Source organism: Ursus americanus, chromosome 3 (assembly GCF_024610735.1).
Source record: "Ursus americanus isolate L20-20 chromosome 3, mUrsAme1.1.p, whole genome shotgun sequence".
NCBI lineage: Eukaryota > Metazoa > Chordata > Mammalia > Carnivora > Ursidae > Ursus > Ursus americanus.
Genome location: NC_142129.1, coordinates 66,052,441 through 66,073,686, shown reverse-complemented (window position 1 = coordinate 66,073,686; position 21,246 = coordinate 66,052,441). Strand labels below are relative to the sequence as shown.

Below are 21,246 nucleotides of genomic sequence, written 5' to 3'. Positions count from 1 at the left end.
CAATCATATTTTATTACTACTCGTCCACTGGCATCATCAGTGGCCCAATGATGGGACCATAATGGGGAGGGGGGGTGATGAGGGAAAGGCAGGAGGGACGAGGCCAAGGAAGGTGCACCCCAGAAATGTAAACAACCCCGAATTTAACCCTGGGTATGGACAGCAGGTGCTCTCTGAACAGTGATTCTCAACTTGGCTGCACATTATAAGCACCTGGGAAGCTTTCAATATCCCAATGCCCAGGTTCTCGCTAACCTGCTCCCCAGTCAAATCTAATCTCTAGAGGTGGGGGACCCAAATACCAGATGTTTTTAAAGCTCCCCAGGTGATTTCAATCTGCAGTCAAGCTGCAGACCCAGTGCCTTTGTCTATAAAAGGTCTCAAGTGAAATAATTCTAGTTAGATGCTGATGATGACACGGCTGTCCCTTTCTCAAGGGAAAACAAAATACTGGTGAACAGTAGTGGAATCAGTCATAAGCCAAGAATTCAAGTTCCAATCGTGCCCCCCTCTCCGACTTATGTGACTTTTCGGCAAATCATTTGATTTCCTGGGCCCTCAATGCATATTCCTTTTCCACATGAAGGCATTCTACACGGTCTGTAAGAATCCATTTAATTATATCGTGTTTACATACTAATAAAGAAATATTTTCAAGTAGGATGGTTTGGCCAGGTTAGGGATTTTGAGGTAAATCAGGATCCCAGTTTTACTTATTTACTCTTTAAGAGCTGCACCCACCAGTAAAAACTGAGTGAATTCTGCATACGTCAGGTGTCTTTTTCTTTCTTTTCCAAAATGTAGTTGCACAAATTCTGAATCCCAGTTAAACGGAATATGTTGATGAATTGTGGTCTGTCCAAAAACTTGCTTAACGTCCTCTGAAAAGAGAAAAGAAGGGTTGATTAAAACAAATCAGATTTATCCTTATATAATATTAAAAGGATATTGCTTTCTTCTTATAAAAAATAATTCAACTTTAAAACCACACAGGTTTAAAACCATGGCAAAAATAAAAGTTGGGGGGCGCCTGAGTGGCGCAGTCATCAAGCGTCTGCCTTCAGCTCAGGGCGTGATCCCAGCGTTCTGGGATCTAGCCCCACATCGGGCTCCTCCGCTAGGAGCCTGCTTCTTCCTCTCCCACTCCCCTTGCTTGTGTTCCCTCTCTCGCTGGTTGTCTCTCTCTGTCAAATAAATAAAATCTTTTTTAAAAAATAAATTAAATAAAAAAAAATAAAAGTTGGAATCTTCATGCAATCAGTCAAGAAACCAAAATTAATAGTCCCACCAATAAAGAGAAAAAAAATCTAGAAGTCACACACAGATACACACACGCACACACGCACGTGCACCTAGCAGGCAGTAGGAAACCAAACCAAAATAATCTAAATCTAATATCATCACCTCACATGTTTTGTTTCAACTAATACTATTTTCTAAACATAGGAGACATAATTCAGTCATTAGTGGCAGGAAACACATATATACATATAGAAACACATACAGAACTACACAAGTCTTAAATATAGTCCTTTTTCAAGTTATTAAAATGTTCTTGATGATTTGATAATATTGGTTCTCCCAATCCATGAGCACAGAATATTTTTCCGTTTGTGTCGTCTTCAAGTGACATAAGTCAGACAGAGAAAGACAAATATCATGTGATTTCACTCATATGTGGAATTTAAGAAACAAATGATGGTAACAGATGATGACTACATTTATCAGTGAGCAATGAATATATATATAGAATTGTTGAATCATTACGTTGTACACCCAAAACTAATATAACACTGTATGCTAAATACACTTCAATTTTTTAAAAAGTTATTGATATAGAAATCAGCTAGATGTATCTTGAAGCACATATTCAACAGCACTAAGACTCCATGTGAGTTTTAAAAAGTTCCACTAGTCATAAGAGAAAGGCACTTAAAGACAAAGGTGATGGGGAAGTAGAGCCTGCAGCCCAATTCTTCGACTTGACACTGCGCATGGTCCACAGAATCCCATTTCAGATGGGCACCAAATGTACTAGTACTGATCTTCCCCTCTTTTGAGCCTCTACTACAAATCGGTAAGAAAATTGACAAAGGACACAACAACGGGAAAAACCTGACTTTTCTAAAGCTTCACATTTCTATTTACAAGTCTTCGCCCCCGCTGCCAACAAAAATGTATGTTTGGAGGGCAGAGGGACACAAATTACTATATTAATGAAATTTGGTCCTGGCCTTCCCTTCCTTAAATCTATCTACCAAATCTGCTCAGTTTTATGAGCAAACTGTGCCTGATACCTTGGGGATTTTTTCCCCCTTTGCACCTGTTTAAAAAAGAAAAAAGAAGTTAGTCCTTTAGTACTCTAAAAGAAGCCAGAAACTTTGGCACAGGTTTCCACTGTTTCCCCCAAATTTCCTACTTCTACCCCATTACACCCACAAGTTTTTATTCCATGCTTTTAACATTTCCAGAAATTTTTTAAGTTTGGCCATGAAGAAAGAGTAGTGCTGCCATCAGTATAAGGTTGGGTAATTTACCTGCACAGAGAAGGCAGTAAAAAATCAGAACGATGCTGGGCATAAATTTTATAAAAGGTGGTAGAAAATCTCAGCTGGCCCCGATGAGGACAGTAACATTGAAGTTTTAAAGTACAACCTTCAGTTTCTTTGAATTTATTGTCTTACCCACGTTTAGGGGAAAAAAAAGAGACAGGAGATAAGGAAAAAGTAAGTAAAACAAGAATTGGGATTTAAGAGAAAAAAAAATGGAAAGACCCCTCCCCACCAGAGAGTGGAGGTGAAGGTCGTCCTCGATGAAATAAATTAAGCAGGAAAAACAAGTTTCTTTACGGCTCTAAAACATCTGAGAAGAAATTCCTGAACCGAAATTCCAATGGCTTGGCTTCCAATGCTACTTCTAATCTGGACTAACCTTTCTGAGGCACTAGCCACTCCGGGCATTGTTCTAATGGCTCCATGCCTAAGTCGTCAGCGGTAAAACAGATACTACCCTAGAAAATCAGTAGCTCCTTTCCAATTCTAAATTTCGATACCTCTGCAGGAAGCAGGCCCCACAGAGATTCAGGGAAGGCTCCCACAATCTTCTAATCTAGACCAATAAAGTATCTGGTGGGAAATGATGTTCAAATGACAAAGATGTGACCAAAAGAAAAAACACAATTTTTTACACTATAAGTAAAAATTTCATACCATCATAAAATGTAAACAAAAATGGTGTCCTAGCCATTTTTCTGCCAAGCATGCCGATTGGGTAATGTTTTATGTAAAAATCATGCATAGCTATCAAAAATGACAACCTTCCGGGGCGCCTGGGTGGCTCAGTCGTTAAGCGTCTGCCTTCGGCTCAGGGCGTGATCCCAGCGTTCTGGGATCGAGCCCCACATCAGGCTCCTCTGCTAGGAGCCTGCTTCTTCCTCTCTCACTCCCCCTGCTTGTGTTCCCTCTCTCGCTGGCTGTCTCTGTCAAATAAATAAAATCTTTAAAAAAAAAAAAAAAATGACAACCTTCCTTTTCCTGACCTCTCTCTTCTTCAGTGTCCCATAGAGAGTAACAGACGATAGTAACCAAATACTGGTATATAAAGCTATGGCATTTATTATTCATTTTAATATTTATATGGTCTAAAACTCGAAATATACATACATAATTTTAAGTCACTCAAAAATTAGTAAATGAATTTAAAATGTGCCTCACCGTAACCTAATTAGTTTTCCTATAATTAAAATAAGTAACATTTATTGCCTAGGAGAGGCTCTGACTTGAATTCAAAACTGTGAACTTTGAACTCTTAAGACCAGCACCTTCTGCAACTATTCCACAGAGCTTCTCTCTCTTCCGAACCTGCCTGACGTGCTGAACCCCAGTGTAGAGCTGTATGTGATCCCGAAGACATAACTCCACAAACTGTCAATCCTACACACCTGTACTATTGGTAATAATCAGTTTTCAAGATATATTTATACAATACGTATATAAATGCAGATGTGTTGGGAGTGCACATATTTATTGTGTATCTTTTCTTTCCACATAGATGATTAGCACCTTGAGAGCAAAGTCTTTTTTTCACATCTGATTCTCCCCCTGTGGCTGGTTTGGTAGGCTACCTACTAAATAGAATTTACGTGAGTCAGAAAAGGTTGAGAGTTGAGCAACAGGTTAAAGACAGGGACATTAACCCTTCGAGGCATTATACTTTCCACTTACTGAGAAGCTATTTCAACAATCATTTCCTAAGATTTCAGGGAAGTACATAAGGATCATCAGTCTTGCTTTTTAAAGCCCTCAGTTCCACTCCTAGACTGACTCCTGTCTATCGGGGGGTTGAGGATTTGCATTTTAACCAGCATAGCAAGTGTTTCTGATACAAGGGTCTAGGACCTCATTTTTAAAAACACTGCCCCAAAAAGTTATGGAAAAGTTAGATTCACTCCTTACTAATTTTTAATTTCCCACGGAAACAGACAAACATATGACAGGACGGAGGTAGGAAAGAGTCTCTAGTCCAGTGAATGCAATGCAACAATGTGTAAACACAGGCCACTTGTGGACACAAGAGGACACACAGGGCTGCCACGTTGTGCAATCCAGTGGATGACCTCCTCTACATGTCCCAGGCGGCTGATGCTCCCTGGAGCTGGGCGGGTTCCACGTGCCATGACCCTGAGAATGTGGTCCTGTTACTAGTCCTCAGCTGTTCTGACAAACTGGCTACGGTAAGAACGCCAGGGCTTAGCTGGCTAGCTAACAGCTCGGAAACAGCACAGCCCGTGCACACCGTACTCGCCGAGGGGGGAGCACGATGGCAGTAGAAGGCATGCAGCTGTGTCCACGTCTAACCCACAAGAACAACTAACCAGCCCATCCTGACAGTAGGCCACATTAAGTGTTCACCTGCAAGAGCTCCTCATGGCAAGGAAATAGAAGCTTCAGGAGGGAGGCACTTAGAGAAGAGAAAAAGGCTTCTTGGAGAAGACAGAACATGATCTGGGTCCTGAAGGTTTCCAAGGATTTATCCAGGTAAATCCATGAGGGAGTTTTTCAGTGGAGAGCAACAGCAAGGAGAAGGGTTCATTTCCTCTCAAGTGAATTAAGGGTCTAATCAGAGCGCTTTGGACGACCAAAGCCACCCGGGGTCACTGAGACATGACAGATCCTGCTCCAGGCAGTTACAGACGCTGGCCTCACTTGCCAGAGCAAATATTATTTTTAAACCCCAAGGACTTGATGTCACATTTATGGTGAAGAAAAGGTTGCTGTGGAAGAAGAGCTGTTCATGGAACACAGAGGAGAAAGAGACCCAGAGGCTTTTTTGTTTTTTAACCATTTGGTTCAATCTCTACAAAATTTGTTTTACATTCTCCTAATTTACCTAACTAACAGAGGTTTATGTACTCAAATATCATAAGACTACCAAGCCATTCTAACCGGACAGACCACATGACTGCGCAGGAGGGGAGCAGGATTCTTCCTAAAAAGGAAAAGTACCAATACCTCTATTCATTTTCATCACTAATCAACTCTTTTAAAGAATTAAAATACCAAATTTTGCCACTTTGGAAAACTCACACATTTTGTCCAAAAGTACTGAGCAGGTTCCCAAGTCCATGAATACTTCATCCTGCTCTGTAAGTCACTCGGGGGCATTTGTTTTCTGAAATGCTTGGTCTGTACACTTTCCTGTTGAGCCAAGAGTCCCAATGGTTCCTGGAATTTCCCCCCTTCACTATGGAAGACAGTGTAGTATTATCTCTGGTTAATATTCTTTTCTCCTTTTAGGAGGCACAAAGAGCTTTCTCATTTAACATTTGATTGTTTTGAGATTTCTCCATGCCTTGTACGGCAATGAAAGGTAAGAGTACTCTTCCTATTTTATAGCTGGAAAATCAGAAACTAAAAACCAAACAATTTTCAATTTCTGCTCTGTACTCTTGCTCCGATGGGAAGTTCCATGAGCTTTACCAGGAAAGACTCCAGAAATCAACCTGAAGGCCATCCTATCACTAAACCTTTACCATTCCCTGGCCTTTCCAAACCTAACTTGTATTCCTGGATAGGAAAGAGGAAACCGCAAATGTTCTAGGCTTTTGGTTACTTGTTTGGTTCAGTGAACTATATATGTAACTATAACTCACAACTCATCAGCTGATGGCTTTCAAATAAACATTATGTAACAGATTTATCACTAATTTAAAAAGAATGAGAAGAAGGTCTCTCCTAGTCTAAAACACAAGGCCTTAAAATCTTAACCCCAGGTTGAGGTCAGAAAGGCAAAGAAGCAAAACTGAATTAGCACTAGAATAGGAATGAGGCACCAGATTATATGTTTTGGGTATTTAAAGTCATACTTTTCTTAGCTCAGCCACTATTCCTGAAAGTAAAAACAAATTAGAATGCTTATCTCTTAAAGTATAATCATTGTTATTTCAGTCTGTGCCAAACAAACTATGTTTGGAAGGACTACAGTTCCCATAATATCACCAAATAATGGTGATATTATTTAAAGCAAGACTCAAGGATCCCTTGAGCTTATTTGTGGGACTTCGCTTTCCCCATAAATGTTTCCAGCCTAAATGTCTACCGTACTTTTTTAAAGATTACAAAAAGACAATTATTGGCAATTGTTTGTGGCAATTGTTTCTTTCCTAAATATAGCCTCAAAAAGTCAACTAATTTCTCCTAAGTTAATAAATTTCCCAGGCTACAAAATATGGTTATAGCAGAAAAAGTTGTAATTTTAAAAGCTGGGTCACAGACAACATGATGTTGTGTATACAAAGTCCTAAGGAATCCACTAAAAAACTATTAAAACTAATAAACGAATCCAGCAAGGTTAAAGGATACAAGATCAATATACGAAAATCAACTGCGACACCAAAAGTAATCAACTCAAAAATGAAATGAAGAAAACGATTCCATTTACAACAGCCTCAAGAAGAATAAAATACTTAAGGATAAATTTAACAAAAGACATGCAAAACCTATACTCCAAGAACTACAAAACACTGTTGACAGAAATTAAAGACTTAAATAAATGGAAAGATATTCCATGTTCTTGGACAGGAAGACTTAGATGGGAGTATTACCCCAAAGTAATCTACAGATTCAGTAGATCCCTATCAAAATTCTAGCTGGCTTCTTGCAGAAATAGACAAGTTGACCCTAAAATTCATATGGAAATGTAAGGGACCTAGAATAGCCAGAACAATCTTGAAAAAGAACAAAGTTGTATTTTAAGTTTACTACAAAGCTACAGTAATTAAGACTGTGTCACACGGTATAAAGACAGACATACAGACAAACAGAATAGAACTGAGAGTCAAGAAATAAACATATTTTTGGTCACTTGCTTTTCAGTAAGAATGACAACACAATTCAATAGGCAAAGATTAGTCTTTTCAACGAATTGTTCTGGGACATGCAAAAAAAAAAAAAAGAAGAAGTTAGAACCCTACCTCATACCATATACAAAAACTCACTCAAAATAGAGCAAAGACCTAAGTACAAGAGCTAAAACCGTGATGCTCTTACTGGAAAACACAGGCATAAATTTCTGTGACTCTAGATTAAGAATGACCTTTTAGATTATGACACATGCAACACATGAAAATAATACATAAATTGGATTTCATCAAAATTTAAAACTTTGTCCTCCAAAGGATACCATCAACAAAGTGAAAAGACAGACTACCAAATGGTAGAAAAATTCCGCAAATCATGTATCTGATAAAGAACTCTGGAATACATAAAGAACTCTTGTAACTCAACAATAAAAGGATAAATTACCCAATTTTAAAAATGGGCAAAGGATTTGAGTAGATATTTCTCCCAAAAAGATATATAAATGGCCAATAAACACATCCAAGGTGCTCAACATCATTAGCCATCAACGAAATGCAAACCAAAAACACAACGAGATAACCACTTCATCCCCACTAATAACAAGCATCAGTGAGGATATGAAGAAATCAAAACCTTCATACACTCCTGGTGGGGATGTAAAACCATGTAGTCACTTTGGAAAATCATTTGGCCGTTCTTCAAGAAGTTAACCATAGTTACCAAATGCCCCAACAATTCCACCCCTAAGTATATATCCAAGAGAAATGAAAACATATGTTCACACAAAAACTTGTACACAAACGTTCATGGTAGCATTATTCATAATAGCCAAAAAGTGGGAAAAAATCCAAGTATCCATTAACTAAAGGATGAATAAACAAAATGTGGTATGTCCAGAGTGACACAATATTATTTATCAATAAAAAGGAAAAGAGTACTGTTAAATGCTAGATCATGGATGAACCCTGAGAACATACGAAGAAAGCTCTCTGTAAGGGCTACATATTGTATGATTCCATTTATGTGAAATGCCAAGAGTGAGCAAATACACAGAGACAGAAAGAAGATTACTGGTTGCCTAGGACTGGAGGGACATGGAGAAAACGGGAGGGGGAGTGAGGACTGATAAGGTGGAGGGTGATAAACATGTCCTTGGGGTGATGAAAATGTTCTAAGATTGACTGTGGTGATGGCTGCACAAATCTGTGAATATACTAAAAACCACTGAATTATATACACTTTAAGTGGGTGAATTTTATCTCAGTCTGTTTTTTAAATAAACCTAGGACTGTCAGATCTGCCTCTTACTAATGAGTGACATTAAGTAAATTACTCACTCTGACTCAATTCTCTCTGTAAAATGGGAATAAAACATCTACCTTAGAGCGTTGTTCTGGAGCTAAGTCTGCTTAGCACAATGTTCTAAACATAGTAGGTGACCATCAAAATGGTAAAACTCCAAAATCTGAAGTCTTAATTACAATGAAAACTGTTATCTGGGAATCAAATATTTACAAATGATACCAAAAAAATCAGGCACAGTGTGATTTGGAAATATCATAGTTTATACATTTCTCAAAAAGCAATAATTTTCCTCAAATACTTAAAATCCATCCTTCTCTTAGCTCATATATTAAAATTCTGAATGAAAAGTGATCAAAAATTTAGTAATTTTCTATTATGTTTCTGAAAGTATGAAATTAAGAAAGATTAAGAACCTCCACTCTTTACTTTGAAGATCTTTCAGATACTAGAAATATTTAATTGGCAAATTACTTGCACATGCCATTAAGTGGTTAGACTGAATTTGTTTTTACAAATTCTGTGGGCTCTTATTCCTTAACCTCCACCACACTATAATCTGAAATCATCAAGGTCTTCACTTATGCAAATTTTAACTTCCTATGTTTTTGTTTCCATACAGAATAACTAAATTAATGCACTTAAATTTCCAAAAGATTCACTTTTTGAAGCTGCAAATCAACGAAAGCGAGTTTCCCATTCAAATAAAAAAGGTTCATCAAGCTACATTATTTTAAACACTGAACCATAATCTCTCTCTCATGGATCCCAAAAAATTTCAATACAATAAACACAAAAAGGATGTTTCCGTTAAACCCCAAAGTAATCCCTCTGGGAGGGAGAGGGAGAGCTGCCGAACCACCCGCACTTCATCTCTGAACGGCTTCACCCGGTGCTTTTTCTAACATGTGCTAAATCCTCAAAGAAAGTTGTGGTTTCACTCTAAGGGAAATACTATCCCCACCCTGCTGATATGGTTAACAACAGCTTATATGGACATCGTCTTTTACGTCTTTTACGCAGGGAGCAGAAGACAAATTGTTGAATTGGTAAGTTAAGTAACGTAATGGAGCGAGTGGATGCAGAGCTATCTCGACTGCCACAAGCCCCAGTATCAAGGCTGCCATTGCAAACCCTTTTGACAAGTGCCTTTTTATATTAATCACAGTTAAGGGTCTGAAGAGGAAAGAAGTATTCTGCCTACAATTCACACTCGCTCAAGAAAGTTCTAGGGGGAAAATGGGTGCCATTAAAAGAGAGTAAGTACAGAGTAAGTACTTCACACATGCAGCCCTTCTCATTAAAATTGAGTTCTCTGTAAGCCCCCGTAAACTTTGTATTATTATTATTCTGAACATGCAGGTACAGTGGTGATAAGTATCTTCCACAACACGAGCATATACGCACTCCGCGCGAACACGCAGGCAAGCTAGGCTGCACGTGGGACTGAAGTCATACATATGCGGTGCGCGGAGGTAAAAATGAGAGCTAATCTGGACCTCTTCCAATTCAGTACTTAGAAAGGGACGGGACTACTCTGATGAGGTCATGGGCATCCTAGAAAAAGAACATCATCCTTCTCATAGTGCGGAAGACAAAGTTGTGGTTCCTGCAAAACCAGTCACTTTCTCCCCTCTCTGGGCTTCTATCCATATCCGCGAAAGAAAGCCATAAACTACACCAGCCATTGTCCAACTGCAGGGAAAACACATTCCCCTGGAGAGCTTGTTTAAAACAAATTGCCAAGCCCCACACCCTAAGATTTTAATTCAGCAGACTTGAGAGGGAGCCAGGGAGTCCACAGTGGCAATGAACACCTCCACACTGTTACAACAAAACCCATGGTCTGCTTTATTGCTAAGAATCCTTCTATTCTAAAATCTGATGGAACTATAAATCCTCAAGATTGCTACACTGCTTAACTCATCGCAGTATAAACGTTGGTTTACAAAAAAACAAAAAAAAAAAGGTTAAAGCCTGAGAGATACCTAGCACTTGATATTAATCTTCTATCATATGCATTATCTAAATCAACAGTGAAAGGTCAACTGAGATTTTTTTCAACCTACACGATAGAGAAGTTGTTTTCAATTGGACAGACTAAACCATTAGCAATCTTTCATAATATCAAAAGTAGGTGCGTTAACACAATGTTTGGAGGTATAGAGGAGACTGTGATGTAAGCTTGCATCTGTTGTATTAATTACCATCAACTTTCCTCACCACTAAAGAACACTACCAAAAAATTCCAACTCTTTGAAATTTTTAAGGCAGTACACAGAATTCCTAATTCATTCTCTAAATGCAAGTATAATATCTATATTGTTTTAAAAAACCGATTTCCTAAGCTAGTTTCCTTAGACGGATGTGCTCAAAAATAATTTTCTTGCAAAAGCATTAACATACATTTAACCCTACTGAAATGCTTCAAGAGCAGATGTACTACAAATGTACACCCACAGTGATCCCATATTAGTATAAAACTGTTTTATTTCAATTAAAATGTCTAACTATCCACCCCCAACACATACCTAAACTGTAATTTTCTCTGAGAACTTCCAATATGTTCTTGATTTTGTTTCCTTTATCAACCTATCAGAGCAAAAACTGCCTTGCAACTGTTGGAAGAAATCAGTCATTAGCAGCCAGATTACAGCAAATTTTCCAATTTAGAAAAACTGTATTTTTATCTCTCCCTCATACTGAAAGAATAATGGTATAATTTTACTATTTTTAAGTGAGCAGTACAGTTTAAAATAGTCAAATTTTCCCAGTGCTCCAAGTGTTAGGATTTACTGTGAGCTTTCTGTTCTCCACACCTTCTACACTCTTCACAAGTCCTCTTCCCCTTCACCTGACCCACACTGCGTGCACACACATCCACGCACACACGTCCACGCAAACAACAGTGGCGAAGCCCCCAGTCAGCCCCTCCACACTGACAGGCTTCTGAAGAAGGGTTAACCTTCAGGCAGTTGTTAACTAAGGAGTGGCTTCACAGGGTTATTGTGATTTACTCTCCAATTGACATTCTTCCACCTTCTCAACAGGCCTTTATCCCCCCTATTTTTAAAATGGAGTGATGAAGTAGCAAAAAGTACAATATTTTAGCCATTTGAGCATGGACGATTCTCAAATTATCCCACCAACTGGAAGTGCTCCCTGATACTACTATCTTTCAAAATTGAAGCCATTATGGTCAATCGTGCAAATCCGTATTTAGCTTTTCGTAAATAGTGGATGTTTGACCCAATGAACTGGAACAGCTTCTGAACAGTCTCTGGCATCTCAGGCAAGACACTCAGTACCCGGGCATGCCACAATTCTTATCAATGTGGTGGTTATTTACTTTCAAGACACACACTGTTCTTATTCAATATTCTCACTCTCTACTGGAATGTGTATAAGAAAATGGACTTGAGTCCTAAAATAATATAAACTAAATCTACTGTAGGTCAGTAAGTTTCTTTCACCAAATAACACGTTATTTTTGTGAAACACCAAAGTCAGAACCTCCCCCAAATAACGCTCTTTCCAACTCTTAACCGACTTTTCCCCTCGCTTATCTTTTGAATATTTCATTTTCCAAGTGTCTTTACAGAGATAACAATAAACGATTTTCCCAGCAAGTTAAAAAAATTATGGCCAAAGTTCTGTCCTCTTCTAATCTACTACATACATTCCTCTACCTTCTTATATGTATTATTAAATTTGGGTGCATACCTTCAAAACTTATTTCCATAATTTTAACTCTCATCATTTTCTGCTCCCCGAGTCAAAATGACTGAAGCGGACTGTTTCCGCATATTTTGTCACGTCATCTAGCCTGTCTGTTTCCCATAGCAGAGCATGCCAACTCCACTTTCATCACAGCAGGTGTTCCTGGACAAAATCTAACCATGAACCCAGAAAGGGCCCCTCCAAACACCACCATCCATGTCACAGAATTAACTAGAAAAGGGCTTTAGAGATCGCTTCATTAGTTCTCAAGACTGTGTTTAGGTCTCACACACAAAAGAAAGGTCCCGTTCAAGTAAGTCTGACAAAGTTAAATAGATTTATTTTTCCGTAGGACTTCTCAGGGCTTTAACTACTAAAAATTTTAGGTTTTATGACTGTCTAGTAGGAGAGTCCTTTTTTCACACAATACTTACTAACAGAAACAGGAAACACCACTACTTGAAGGTACCCAAGACTCACAATATCATTAAATAGCGAAGATAAAAGACAAGAGGCCACTGCAGTTTCCAATGAAAGAGCAAGACGGGGCTAGTTTTTTTTAAGACTCCAGGTCAACTGACGGAGCTGCAGCAGGAAACCAATCAAAGCTTTCCAAGCGTGGCACAGGGTGAACACTATTTCACAACTGAAGTACTTAACAGCTAGAGAACTCTTAAATAAGGTGTACATCTACTCGTTCAACAGTCCCTCTACAAAATGCAGTTCTTACCTTTTGGCAGGTCACTGACCTCTTTGAAATCTGCTAAAAGCAAATCCTCATTTCAACAAAACATTATTGACAACTGTGGCCATTCATGGACTCCCTGACACTTACCCAGAACCCCAGAGTCAAGAAGTCCTGTCTCTGGAGAATTCCTGCCTTTGGAGTTAATTAAAAACTGCAGACCCCCACACACAACACTACCACATAGATGATGAACCTGTGGGCTTATGTTCGCATACTAAGAATGATAACTTTAAAAATGCATTATAAAACAGTTCACGAAATTTTGTTCACTGTAATGAAAAAAGATAAGTTAAAGGAAGAGAAAAACATGTAACAGCACTATGCGAGTAAAAATCTTAGATTTCAACCTAAAGTGCTATGGTATAGAATATACTTTGAGTTTTCAGGGGGTCCAACTGTGACATTCCCTCGACAAAAGTGAGATTCAGGTTGTCCGCTACTATTGAGCTAGGATGCTCCTGTCGCCTACTGCAGATAAAACAACCAAAGAACTAGCAAAGGTTAGGAATAGTTCATGTTAAATTAGCATTATTAAGAGACCGATCATTTGTGGGTACACTAAATACGTCAAATTAACAGTTTCATTACCACCCCCACAAAACGCACTCTTTCTTAAAATTCATAAGGAACATGCTTTGCTTTCCCAGCATCCTCAAATAAGAAACGTGGAAAAGTGAAAGTGTTTGGGAAACCGCCCTTCACAGTGCGTCTACACCACACCTTCAAGCCCTGATCCTCACATCCTCTACTCGCGTAAGGAGAGCGGTCATCTGCCTGCTTCACAGAAAGCCCACACAATGATCACAGGCATGTCTGCCTCTGGCTGTGCCCGACTCCATGTAATGCAAGGAAATCCATCTTTTCCAAGCACCATTTGGATCCGGTCCCTGTCCTCTGAAGAGCTGGTGGGACTCCCAATTGTCTCTCCTATTAACTAAAAGTCCTGCTCAGGGGCCTGCGGTTGGGAGCTCCATCATACGGCACCCACAGCTCTCAAGCTGCACATTTCAAGCAAGGGCTTCCTCTAACACCCTCAACCTGTACAAAGACCACTTCCCCACCCCCTACCACTCTATGACTCTCCCCTCTCCTCAGAATTCTGCTCACGTCAAAAGATAAAGCTTCCTTGGTGAGACCATGTCAAAACATTTCAACAAATTACCCAGACACTTGTGCTACCGAGGCAACTTTCTGTGTCTACTAAGAACTCTAACCCAGGTCTGTTCTGCCTTGTAATTACTTTCCACTATAGCCATATAAACAAACTCCTAACTAATGCATTTGTTTATTGTTCTTTACTTCTTCGTGAAAAATTATTAAATCCCCCTCATGTCTGATAAAGACTGAAACCACTCTGGATTAGTTGGCACCTATCTTCATTAGGAAGGAAGGGCCCGCCCCGTAGAGCATGACCACCCCCAGGGCAGACAGGAGGACGTGGTAAACAGCAAACAGCTGGCTGTCATCAGGCTGCTACCTGGCTGTGCCATAGCAACCAAGCCTATGGGCAAGTCACCTAGCCTCCCCAAGGCCATTTCCTCATCAGAAAAATGGGTATTATACAGGATAGACCTCCCAGGTTGTGAGGATTAAATAATAAATTACATAGAAAGCACGTAGCCCAGAGGCAAGTACGTAGTAAGTGATCAATACACTTAAAGATAAAATGACAGGTAATTGCCTTCTCTCAAGAGATTCTATAAAACCGCATGTCTTTGGAGCAGAACAAGCTCAGTAGCTACTATCCGGTTCTTCTTCCTTTCCTTTGACCTCCTTTCACCCCACGGTCAAATTATATATGATTCATTCTCTGGCAGGTCCAGAGATACAAGTTCAACCCAGGCCTCCATTAGACCGTTATGGCATCTCCCAAGTGACCATCACCTCCAGACCCCTACAGCTCCAAGTTCCTGCCATTCACATCCATACATCACCTAGGTGGTCACAGACACCCCTCCAGGGCTGCTCATATAGCCTCTATCCCTCCTACCCACTTAGCTTACATTACAGTCTATCCTGACATCATATAATCTTTGTTCGTTTACTTTATCCCTAAAATGTAAGCTCCCTGAAGATTTTACAATCTTCATTGCTGGATCTTCAGTCTTACAACATTGTCAGATCCAAGAGACATCCCTACCTTTACTAATTATTTTGCCCCTACCAATCAAATAGCTTCAAGCACTATTTGCCAAATTTCTATCTCCCAAATTCCACACTCATATATCTAAGTGCCTATCTGACAACCTCATTTACATACCCAATAGCCATCAAACTAACACATCCAAAAGTGAGCTCCTGTTTTCCTCCCGCTCCAAGCCTGTAGCCCTTCCCATCTTGGTTGATAACTCCACCCTTCCAGTTGGCCAAAGTTTTTGAAATCATTCTTGCCTCCTCTCTCTCTTTCACAGCCCACATCCAATCCGTCAGAGAACCCTGTTGATTTTCTCTCCAAAATACTCCTAACCTCCTCAGGTCCAAGCCACCATGATCATTCAGTTGGATTATTGCAATAGCTTTCTAACTGGTCCCTCTCTGTCTACTCTATTCCTTCTATAATCTATTCTCAACACAGCTGCCAGAATGATCCTGTTAAAACATAAACCAGATCACATCACTCTGCTTTAAAAAAAAAAAAAAAATCCTGTAATGGTTTCCCAGTTCACTTACCATCAAACTCCAAGACCTAACCTTGATCCAAAGGGTCTTACTTTATCAGATCTGCTACTTCTCTGAACTTCTCTCCTACTAGGGTCTCCCTGACTCATTCAGTTCACACAGGTTCTCCTTGTACTCCTCAAATGTGCCAAGTACACTCCAGTCTTTGAACCTAGACAACAGACATTCCTTTTGCCTAGGACAGTCCCTCTCCTTCCTCCATCTCTCTATCTATATGATCAATTCCCCTACCTTTTTTTTTTAAGATTTTATTTATTTGACAGAGAGAAACAGCAAGAGAGGGAACACAAGCAAGGGGAGCGTGAGGGGGAGAAGCAGGCTTCCCGCCAAGCAGGGAAACCGATGCGGGGCTCGATCCCAGGACCCTGGGATCATCACCTGAGCCAAAGGCAGATGCTTAACGGCCGACCCTCCCAGGCGCCCCAATTCCTATACCTCTTTGAAACTTGTGCTCAAAAGGCACTTTCTCAATAAAGCCAACCAAACCACATTGGGCACAGAGGAGAACCTTCTTTGTTTCATAGCTCATTGTAATCATCCAAATATCACCACAACTTACCCATTCTACTAAGTGTCTTAATCCTCAGCATTAACATCATCAATTGTATATGTTCCTGTTAATACTAAGGTGAACAGGCTGAAAAACTACGTTCCACTGAACCACCAACTACTTTTGTAAGTAAACTTTTATTGGAAGACAGCTATACCCATTCGTTTACATACCGTCCATGGGAACAGCAGAGTTAACTAGTTGTCAGAGACCCTAAGGCCCATGAAGCTCAAAATATTTACTATCTGGTCCTTCACACAAAAAGTCTGCTGCTCCGATCTAGCATAAAAGTAATGCTTAAAAAAAGAAAAAAAGGAAAATCATGTTGATACTCAAAAAATGTACATTTTAAATAGATAAATTATATTAAATATTATATTTAAATATTTAAATAAAAATTTAAATTAATAAAATATTAATTTAATAAAAATATTTAAATTAAAAATTAAATTAAATATTATAAACTGAAACTTTTATAACTATCTTCTCATATAATGGTGTAGAAACTTGTAATTAATATAATGTAACTTTATTATTTCTTTCCTTTGGTTAAATGACTAGACCATCAACAAGTATCATTTCCTCTTTCTTATTCCTTTCCTGCTTGCCTTCTACCATGATTTACTCTTTTGTACATCCTTCTTGTCCACTATGTTAATCAAAATCTGGTAACATCAGTGATGCTCAAGTTAACAGAATTCTGAAGTTTCTTTCCATTTATTATATTCAATGTGTTCACATAAATCTATTAAAAGATTCATGAATATTTTTAAAAATTATGCTTCCTCTTCAGTTTACATGTAAAATATAGCTCATGTTCCTGCTATCTTCCTTCTGAGAGGTTCAGCGCTGATTCCTATTGGCAACAGACCTACCTACAAAATGGCAGACATACACTAGCATCTTTAGATGACAATCACATACATATTTATCTTCTTTCAAAATCTGTAGTCTCCACAAACTTATGTTTTCCAAATAGTGGTGGAACAGGCAGACTAATTTATTACTAAATAAGTGCCTGGATGGCTCAGTCAATTCAGCATCTGACTTCAGCTCAGGTCATGATTTCGAGTCCTGCGTCAGGCTCCTCGCTCAACGGGGAGTCGGCTTGTCCCTCTTCTTCTGCCCCTCCCCCTGTTCATGCTCTCTCCCTCATAAATAAATAAATAAATAAAATCTTTTAAAAAAATAAATGAGCTTTGATTTAAATATTCCAGAAAAACCTTAAGGGAGTCAAAAATTTACACACATATAGATATACGTAAGCACACTAAAAATATTCAATGCAATAGCATTCAAAATCTCAGCAGGATTTTTGTAAAGACAACTCTTTCTAAAATTGCTTTTATAGTTCAAAAGGCCAGGAATAGCCACAATAATCTTAAAAAATAAAGCTGAAGGATTCATTTGAAATCAAGACTTATTACAAAGCTGTAGTAGTTAAGAGAGTATAGCAATGGAGCAGACAGACAATTATAGAAGGACAGAGTTCAAAAACAGACTCACAAGTGATTTATGATTACTGTATCACCATAGGGTAATAAAAGAAAGAGCAATCCTTTCAATAAATAGTGCTGGGAAACTAAATATCCAAAGGTTTGGGGAAGAATCTTGAGCCCCACAACGTGCAAAAGTAAACAACCAAAAAAATCCAAACACATTCTAGAAAGACTAAAAATCTAAATTTGAAAGAAAAACAAAAAACTTCTGGAAGATAACACTGGAGATTATCTTCATGACCTTGAGATAAGCAAAGATTTTTTTTTTTTTCAAGATTTTATTTATTTGGACCTGGGATCATGCCCTGAGCGGAAGGCAGATGCTTAATGGCTGAGCCACCCAGGCGCCCCAAGCAAAGATTTCTTAAATAGGACACAGAAAGCACTATCTGTAAAAGAAAATTCTGATAATTTGTACTACGTTAAAATTAGAAACATACTCCTTGGGGCCCTATTAAGTTAGTGGAAGTATAAATCACGGAGTCAAGATATCTATTAGCTATACAACCCATGAACATCTTGTATCTAGAAAAACGGCACACCACCTAAGAGGATATGCAAATGGCCAGTAAATATTTTTTTAAGGTTGCACAACCCATTAGTAATCAGGAATGCATGTTAAAGCCACATAATGAGATATCACTGAAATAAACATGACTGGTATACTAAGTGTTAGCAAAGGAATGGAATAACGAGAACTGTCATACACTGACAGTTTGAATGCACTGGTCCAAGCACTCTGGAAAATTGTTCGGCAGTAACTACTGAAGCTAAACACACACATTTTCTATGACCCTGCAGTTCTACTCCTAGAAATGGCCCCAAAACCACATCCCAAATGATAGATAAAACAATGTTCAAAGCACATTATTTGTGGCTACCAAAGCTATGTGCAAATGCCTACCAATGGTAAGATGAACAAGCAAATTAGGATAAAGTCCTACAATGGAGTAATATAAAACAAAGAAAAGAACAAGGTAAAAATAGATACAACATAAACATGGCTGAATCTCAAATAAAATGTGAGCAAAAGTCAGAGTGAAACAGTATATTCTGTATCTCTCCATTTTTATCAGGTTATAAATAAGCAAACCCAGTCAATGGTGACAGATGTCAGCTGTTAGCAATGGGCCTGGGGGACGATAACTGGAAAAGGGCCCATGGAGCACTGCATTACTCCCCTTCTGATCTGGATGGTGATAAAGCAAGTATATATCCTGCGCAAAAGTTCGTCAAGATGCACACTTATGATTTGTGCATTCTTCCATACGTATGCTATGCTCATATGAAGTATACTTTAAAACGAAAAGTAAAAATTCACTATCATATACAAAATAGGCTAAAAATGCAAATAAAAACAGAACAAAGTGTCTTTTCTCCACACATACAGAATTGCAAATTGTTAACTAGAATTTTCTTCTTATACAGATATCCTGTTACACACCTGTTGACATCTCAAAATGCACTTACAAATATCAGGTATCAAAACAAGAAAACATGGTGAGAACAAAATATTGGAGATACGTTTTTCCTCAGAGGAAACAGGTGAACATAGTGAACTCGGTATCAAAGGAACAAAATTGGCCTAATCAAGATCTTTTCATTGTAGCAAACACAGGAGTAATCTAGACATGAAAACATAACAAACACAAACAAGGTCTCAGAGAAAACAGGGCAAGCCTTCACTGAAATGTGACGCTTGATTATCTGCCCCTCATGCCACCGGATTTTTGTTTGGCGTGTACCAGAATCAGCATTAGCGGGAGCAGGAACACCACCGGCTTGATGACAAACACTCGTGCTTACCGAGCTTCGTCAAGCGCCGCTTCCAGCAAGCCCTCGTGTGGAAACCCACTATGTATACAGAGCAAGAGTGTGACGGCTCTCCTCTGGATGGAACGCAAAGCCAGGAGGTACCAGAACCGAGGCCACTCTCCTGCCTTGCCTGCAGCCTGTGGGAAGGCCGCAGATAAACCTCTGTGTCGCGTGAAACAATGCTCTCCTCATGACCACAGCCTGACGGAGCCAACGTGGGAGGTAAAAAAGGCGGCCTTTCTCTCTTACGTCTCCATGCTTACCCCTCCCACAGAGATGCACACCCAGCAATCTTCTGAAATACAAAAGGGTCACTCTTGGGTGAAGGGCTTACAAGAAGCTAAGGATGTAACCAGAGGTAGGAGTGTCACTGCGTACATCTCAAACAGCCTCACAGGGACAGGCCGCCAGGTCACAGATTGGGATGCTCTTAATTCTGTGGGCTTATGAGACCAAGACTGACTAAGTAAGTCCTCTTTTTTGTCCAACTCCATTTTTTAAAAATTTCTCCAACCCCATTGTAAGTTTCCTGGAAAACATACTTGTTACTATCTTCTTCTAAAGATACCTGCTGTCGAAACACTCCTCAGGCTGCCACATCCCCCTTATGATTTTGTTTACAGGGTAAAAGCCTATTAAACACAGCACTCACCTCTCCTGGAGAAAAGCTGTGGTTACAGTGATACTAAGATGAACTGGGTGACAGAAAAGGAAAAAACTGAAGTTATTCTAGGGATGTTTAAACATGAAATAATCCTCATGGACTGTTCATGGAAAGCACCCGAGCTGCTAGACTGTACGAAACAAAACCAGGCATATGTCTAACGTGTTGCCTCAGCTGATCCAGCCTTAAATAACTGTCATGTCAAATGAACGTGGACGAATGGCTGCAGAAGGGGGAAGGTTTCTAGAATAAGTCTGCTATACTGCCTTACCTATACTTTATGTAGCAACTGTCTTCGTTTCTGATAAGGAAAATGAAGACCTCAGAGGATAAGCAACTACCTCAGACACAACAGAGGCCGAGAGCTGGACGGAGAAAAGTCTCTCCAATTCCAGAACTATTCCAGAATAGATGGTACTCTATTATATCATCTGTATTTTCCTCGCATCTGCACATTTCTCACCATCCATCAAGTAAGACCAGCCCAGGAAGTCTAATCAATCGGAAACTATGAATAAAGACATTTACAATGGGCACCTTAACCATGCCCCTGAATCAACAATCCATAAGCCCAACAGGGCTCCACAGTCCTTCACGGGCAGCGCTATCTACAGCAGGTTCACGTGCACAAACACCACACGCGGGACACCACACAGTCCAAGGAACACGGGGGACTTTCCGTCAAATCTACCTTCAGGATAAAACACTCTATTTTTACACTTTTTTAAAAACTTCAGTAAGCAGTTTATTTTTAATAAAGAACTTACCCCTGCCCCACTCCTTCCTTTCTGCTAATACTTAAAAGACTTCTGGGTTTTCTGCAGCTCTGCAGCTAATCCCCATGAGGCTGGTTGTGCCTTTTCACAATTAAGAAGGTGGCAGCACAGCAGGCATCACGACCCACCCAAGGG

The 21,246-nt window shown here is 39.3% G+C and overlaps 1 protein-coding gene across 3 annotated transcripts in view; it reads right to left on the bottom strand.

Moving 5' to 3' along the window:
* SLC25A13 (solute carrier family 25 member 13) overlaps positions 1–21,246 on the bottom strand; it is a 173,149-nt gene that overhangs the window by 87,152 nt on the left and 64,751 nt on the right. For all 3 annotated transcript variants that reach the window (XM_045793200.2, XM_045793201.2, XM_087861058.1), the window contains one exon: positions 742–881. In XM_045793200.2, coding sequence (XP_045649156.1) covers positions 742–881 — 140 coding nt within the window. The remainder of the gene's footprint in view (positions 1–741; positions 882–21,246) is intronic.